This window comes from Hylobates moloch, unplaced genomic scaffold (assembly GCF_009828535.3).
Source record: "Hylobates moloch isolate HMO894 unplaced genomic scaffold, HMol_V3 SCAFFOLD_3583, whole genome shotgun sequence".
Classification (NCBI taxonomy): Eukaryota; Metazoa; Chordata; class Mammalia; order Primates; family Hylobatidae; genus Hylobates; species Hylobates moloch.
Genome location: NW_026655858.1, coordinates 1 through 6,468, shown reverse-complemented (window position 1 = coordinate 6,468; position 6,468 = coordinate 1). Strand labels below are relative to the sequence as shown.

Genomic DNA, 6,468 nt, shown 5'->3' with positions numbered 1-6,468 from the left:
ACTTGGGAGACTGAGGCAGGGGAATCACTTGAACCCAGGAGGTGGAGATAGCAGTGAGCCAAGATTGTGCCACTGCACTCTAGCCTGGCAAAAGAGCGAGACTCAGTCTCAAAAAAAAATAAAAATAAAAATAGGCTGGGTGCGGTGGTGCACGCCTGTAATCCCAGCACTTTGGGAGGCCGAGGCAGGTGGATCACGAGGTCAAGAGACTGAGACCATCCTGGCCAACACAGTGAAACACTGTCTCTACCCAAAATACAAAATTTAGCTGGCGTGGTGGTGGGCCCCTGTAATCCCAGCTACTTAGGAGGCTGAAGCAAGAGAATCGCTTGAACTTGGGAGGCAGAGGTTGCAGTGAGCCAAGATTGCGCCACTTCACTCCAGCCTGGGTGACAGAGTGAGACTCTGTCTCAAGAAATAAACAAATAAATAAATATAAAAATAAATAAAAAATAAATTTCTTAAACTCAACCTGGGGCCAATTTTAGAGGGATGGGCATTAGCCAGTGCATTTAGTAATAAAAGCAGCTAATATTTATTGAGCCTTTACCATGTGCCAGGCATTGTGCTAGAAGCTTTACCCAGATTATCTCATTACTTCTCAAAACAACCGTATGAGGTAGGTATCATTATCATCCCCATTCTACATGTGAGAAAACTTAGGCTGAGAGGCTGAGCTGCTTGCCCAAGGATATACAGTTGAGAAAATGGACTCTATCTGGAGCCCACTCTAGGTTGCTTTCCTTGGCGGGTCACTTTGGATCTAGTGCAGGGAGCTTGTTTGGAGAATTTTCACCTGGGGATGTTATGCTGGGGATCCAGTGTGAAAATAAAATTGCAGAAGTGAGTCCTGGGAGCTCAATGTGGACATGGGACTAGGCACTTAGCCTGAGTGGCTTAATTTGGGGGACAGTCTAATAATCTAGGGCATTAGTCCTGGAGCTCATCATGGGACTCTCCATCTGGTAAATGAAAAATAGGGGTCGTTGGCCGGGCACGGTGGCTCATGCCTGTAATCCCAGCACTTTTGGAGGCCGAGGCAGGTGGATCACGAGGTCAGGAGTTCGAGACCAGCTTGGCCAAGATGGTGAAACCTTGTCTGTACTAAAAATACAAAAATTAGCTGGGCGCGGTGGTGGGTGCCTGTAATCCCAGCTACTCGGGAGGCTGAGGCTGCAGAATCGCTAGAACCAGGGAGGCAAAAAAAAAAAAAAAAAAAAAAAAAAAAAAAAAAACCCAGCCTGGGGGAAGAGCAAGACTCTGGCTAAAAAAAAAAAAAAAAAAAAAGAAAAAGAAAAAAGAAAAATAGGGGTCATCAGTCATCAGTCTAGGGGACTTGGGCTGGGGAGAACACAGTCTGGAATCTCTGTCTGGAGATCAGTCTGGGCTGCTGAATTTCAGGGTTCCCTCTGGGGAACTCAGGGAATCCAGTCTGGGGGCTCAGTGGGGCTTCAGTCTGTAGGATGGACCTGGAGAGTCAGTCTTTTAAGTTCAGGCTGAAAGTTTCGGTCTGAGGGATATGAAATAGGAGAATTAATCTAGGGTGCTCAGTTTGGCAATACTTGTCTATAGAATGGTGGCCAAGGAGATCAGACTGGGAAGCTCTTTTGGGGACCTCAGGCTGAAGGCTCTCACTGGGAACCCACTCTCAGGGCTCAGGGTGGGAAGAGTATTCCAGGTGGGAAGAGGCCCAGTCTGGGGATCTTAGTTTGAGAAACCAGTGTTGGGACCTATAACTGGGACCTCAGAATGGGCTTAGTATGAAGGTTCAGTTTGGAGATGTCAGTCCATGGGGCCCATCCCAGAGAATCAGTCTGGAAGGCCCTTTCTAGAAGTTTAGGTTGGCACCTCAGTGAGGGCTCTTTTTCAGCAGGAGGAATGAGGTACTTCCTTATGCTGCAGATGTCTGCTTGTAGAGCTTAGCTATTAAACTTTCTAGAGGCCTAGTTCTTTCTAGGGGTCTAGGCTTGGTAGTAAAGTGCCCCATCTGGCGGGGTGGAGAAGGCTCAGTTTGGGAAGTGGACACAGCAGTGGACACAGCTGTCCACTTCCCATTCTTTTTTTTTTTTTTTTTGAGACAGAGTCTCACTCTGTGGCTCAGGTTGGAGTGCAGTGGCACGATCATGGCTCACTGCAGCCTCTGCCTCCCGGGTTCCAGCGATTCTCCTGCCTCAGCCTCCAGGATAGCTGGGATTACAGGCACGGCCACCATGCCTGGCTAATTTTTGTATTTTTAGTAGAGATGGGGTTTCATCATCTTGGCCAGGCTGGTCTCAAACTCCAGACCTCAGGTGATCTGCCCGCCTCAGCCTCCCAAATTGCTAGGATTACAGGTGTGAGCCACCACGCCCGGCCTCAACCCCCATTCTTATGGCTTTTAGGACCCCACACTTTCTTGGTTTTCTTCCTACCTTTAGGGCTGCTCCTTCTTTTTTTTTTTTTTTTTTTTGAGATGGGGTCTTGCTCTGTCACCCAGGCTGGAGTGCAGTGGCACCACCTTGGCTCACTGCAACTTCTGCTTCCCGGGTTCAAGTGGTTCTACTGCCTCAGCCTCCTGACTAGCTGGAATTACAGGCGTGCACCACCATACCTGGCTAATTTTTGTATTTTCAGTAGAGACGGGGTTTCACCATGTTGGCCAGGCTGGTCTCGAACTCCTGACTTTGTGATCCACCTGCCTCGGCCTCCAAAAGTGCTGGGCTTACAGGTGTGAGCCACCGTGCCCAGCCTAGGGCTGCTCCTTCTAAGTCTCCTTTGCTGATTCCACTTCCCTGAGCTTTGTCCTTGGCCCCCTTTCCCCGCCTTTTACACTCACTCCCTTTGGTGATCTTGGCCAGCCCTATGGCTTTGGAATACTATCTATGTGCCAATGACATCCAAATCTCTCCCTGGAATTCTAGATTCATCTAACTGCCTGACTAGCAGCTCACTTTGAACATGTCCAAAGTCAGACTCCTAAGATCATCTCAGGAACCATCGCCACCAGCCAAAAACCTACAAGTCATTCCTGACTCTTTCTCCCAAGCCCTGCATCCACTCCACCCTAGTCCTCTCAGTGCTGCTTCTGAAAAGAATATATCCTGAATCCAACCATTTCTCACCGATTCTACTGCTACTGTCCTCATCCAAGCCAATTTTTCTCACTTGGATTATTGCAAAAGCCTTCTAACTGATCTCTCAGCTCTCTCTCTTGCTCCCCAAGTAATCAAGATCGAAACCTTCCCATGGCTACCCACCACACTCAGAATAAAATCCATCTCCTTATCTTGGCCTTCAGTCTTTGCTCCTCTCTCCAACCTCATTTTTACCATTCTACTCTCACTTGTCATGTTCAGGCACACTGACCTTCTTCCTGATCCAGAGATATGCAACCTGTCCAGCACCCCACCTCCCCTAATATCTCCCCTTGCCTTGGACACTATACTTGCTGTTGCCTCTGCCTGGAACATGCTCCACCCCAACAGGCATGTGCCTACCTTCTTTTTATTCAGGTTTTGACTCACTGTCTTCTAGTCAGACAGGCCACCCAATCTCAAGTAGGCTCTCCAGCCACTGTCATGCCAGCCTCTTCTAATTCTCTGAATTATACTCAGCACCTATCTAATATTCTACTGTGTATTTACTTATTTATTTATTCTTGAGATGGAGTCTCGCTCTGTCACCCAGGCTGGAGTGCAGTGGCTCAATCACAGCTCAATGCAACCTCTGCCTCCCGAGTTCGAGTGATTCTCCTGCCCCGGCATCCCGAGTAGCTGGAATTACAGGCACCCACCACCACGCCCAGCTATTTTTTTTTTTGAGATGGAGTCTCGCTTTGTTGCCCAGGCTGAAGTGTAGTGACACAATCTCGGCTCACTGCAACCTCCACCTCCCAGGTTCAAGCAGTTCTCCTGCCTCAGCCTCCCAAGTAGCTGGGATTACAGGTGCCCGCCACCACGCCCAGCTGATGTTTGTACTTTTAGTAGAGACAGGGTTTCACCATGTTGGCCAGGCTAGTCTCAAACTCCTGGCCTCAGGCAATCCCCCAGCCTGGCCTCCCAAAGTGCTGGGATTATAGGCGTGAGCCACTGCGCCCAGCCTCAACTGTGTGTTTATTATTTTTGTTTACTGTGTCTCATTGCTGACTAGAATATATGCTCCCTGAGATCAAGGACCTTGTCTGTTTTGTTCACCTCTATAACCCCAGTACCTAGAACAATGCACAAAAACATGGAGGTGCTCAGTAAGTAGCTGTTAAGTTAATGAATGAATGAATGAATGAATGAAAATAACAATCTGGGGAAGAGAAAGTGGGGTAGGCTGGGGGGAGCTCTATCTGGGGTGTGGGGTTCAGGTTGATACTGGAGGAATCGGGATAGAAGACTTTTCTAGTGGTTCAATGTGTAAGGATTCAGTCTGGGGAGGAGGTTATCTCAGCCTAGAGGTCCAAATTTGAGAGGTAGAAAATTTGGGGTCCAGTCTAGGGTGCTCAATTTGGAGGTTCTTTTGAGAGGTTCATTCTGGGTAGTGGCTGGCGGACATGGAGGAAAGCTCTAAATCTGGAGGATGGAAAATTGATGAGCCAGGGCTCTTTCTGGGGAGCTCAGCTGTGGAGATTCTGTGATGTGGGCTTGGCCTGAGGGGTCAGTCTGGCCTCTCAGCTTGGTGGCTCAGTCTCTGAGGTTTCAGGCTCAGTTTCCTTTCTCATTTGGTACAACTTCATTTGGGGGTGAGTCTAGGGGTCAGTCTTGGCCAAGGTCTCGATCTAGGAAATGGACGAGTTCCTTTAGGGGATCATAATGGGCATGCCACTCAAACTCTGGGGTTCCAGTTGGGAAGTTCAGGTTGGGGATCTCCTTCTGAATGTTCTCTACAGGTATTCAGGCAGGGGTCTCCAAGTTGAGGTCCCTGCCTGAATACCCAAAGAGAACATTCAGAAGGAGGATCTCATCCTGGGGTCTCACTTCAGAACCTCAATGTAGGCCTTTCAGTTTGGAGATCCTCCTCTGGGATCTCAATCATGTGGCAATGGAAGGCCGACCCTGTGAATTAAGTCTTGGGATCCTGCCTCAGAGGTCTGGCCTAGAGCTATTAGTGTGGAGGAGTAGGAAGGGGCCTGGGTGCACACACTCACTTTGGGCATCCTTGCTGTCCGGGGAGCCATGGGGCAGCTTTAACAGATAGTCCTTGAGAAGAAGCTCATAGCGGGGGATGCGCTGCACAGGCTCCAGCATGTGGTGCTGCAATGTCAGGTTGCCACAGGCTTCCTCCTTCTGTGACAGGCAGAAGCAGAGGGGCTCAGATCTGGCTGCAGATCCCCCACCACGTCCCTGCAGACCTCTCCTCCCCCAGTCTGCTCCCTCCAGCTTGACCACTTACCTGCACCTCATGGATGATGACTTTAAACTGGGTGGAGCGCTCTGTCCAGGTGTTGACCAGCTCCACGGCCCGGTCAAAGTTCTTCACATACTCACCATACATCTTGAGGAAGGGGGCCAGTTTCTGCAGGATGTCTCCAATGCGTGGGTAGCGGTCCCTGGGGTGGAATTAGGGGCTGATGTGGTCCTGCTGCTCTTTGCCCCTCAGAAACTTCCCCCACAGGTTTCCAGCCCCAGGCAGATACCTTTCATCTCAGTCCTAGAAACCTACTTCTCAGCTAGTCTGCTCCTTCAGAAATGCTGCTTACATTACAGGCCAATGAGGCCAAGAGGCTCGGCTTGACATCCCACAGCCTGGGATGCCACCTGCCTCAATTCTGCCCTGCCCGAGTACTGGTTGAAGTACCCACCCTGAGACCTTACTGCCAGGACCACTTCATATACTGATTATCAATTGTGTGCTGGGTGATGCTGGGGACCCAGAAATGATTCACACCCATTTGAGCCCTGAGAGGGTCACCATCTGGTAGGTGAGACAAAGAGACCAGGCCTGGTCGTACTCCTCATTGGTCAGTCTGGTGTAGGAGCAAAGCAAACCAGACCTGGTCCCAGCCCTCAGGGTTCACAGACTCGTGGGCAGATATAGGAACCAGGCTTCATGCTGGCTGTCTGTGGTCACAGTCTGGTGAGGGGGACACACTTGACTCTGTAGGTGTGGAGAATCTGTAGGTATGGGGAATGTGGACATGATTTTAAGCAGGGAGAAACATGGTCTGACTGTTGTTTAGAAAGACCATTCTGGCAAATGGTGTGGACTCTAAAGGCTGGATTGGAAGAAGGCCTGAGAGGCTGCCTGTAAACCTTGCCCTTCTACCTCAGGACTCAGCTTAGGCATCACCTTCTCCCTGAATCCTTCTGTAATCTCCAAGCTAGGCTTGGTCCATTTGTCTGGATTCCCACAGCCTCCCATTCTCTGCTCTATCATAGCACTGTAAAAATAACAAAAGCTCACATCCATTGAGCACTTATTGTATACACCTGGTACTGTTTTTTTTTTTTTTTTTTTTGACACAAGGCTTGCCCCTTCCCCCGGGGTGGAGTGCAGCTGCCC

At 49.7% G+C, this 6,468-nt stretch overlaps 1 protein-coding gene across 1 annotated transcript; it reads right to left on the bottom strand.

The window, feature by feature from the left end:
- Window positions 1-4,874: 4,874 nt before the first annotated feature.
- On the bottom strand, window positions 4,875-6,360 carry LOC116465185 (FYVE, RhoGEF and PH domain-containing protein 1-like). Its single transcript, XM_032148355.2, has 2 exons — window positions 5,359-6,360; window positions 4,875-5,252 (listed from the first exon to the last, which is right to left on the bottom strand). Exons 1-2 carry the CDS (start codon window positions 5,458-5,460, stop codon window positions 5,049-5,051), a joined length of 306 nt encoding a protein of 101 aa, XP_032004246.1. The 5' UTR covers window positions 5,461-6,360; the 3' UTR covers window positions 4,875-5,048.
- Between the last annotated feature and the right edge of the window lie 108 nt (window positions 6,361-6,468).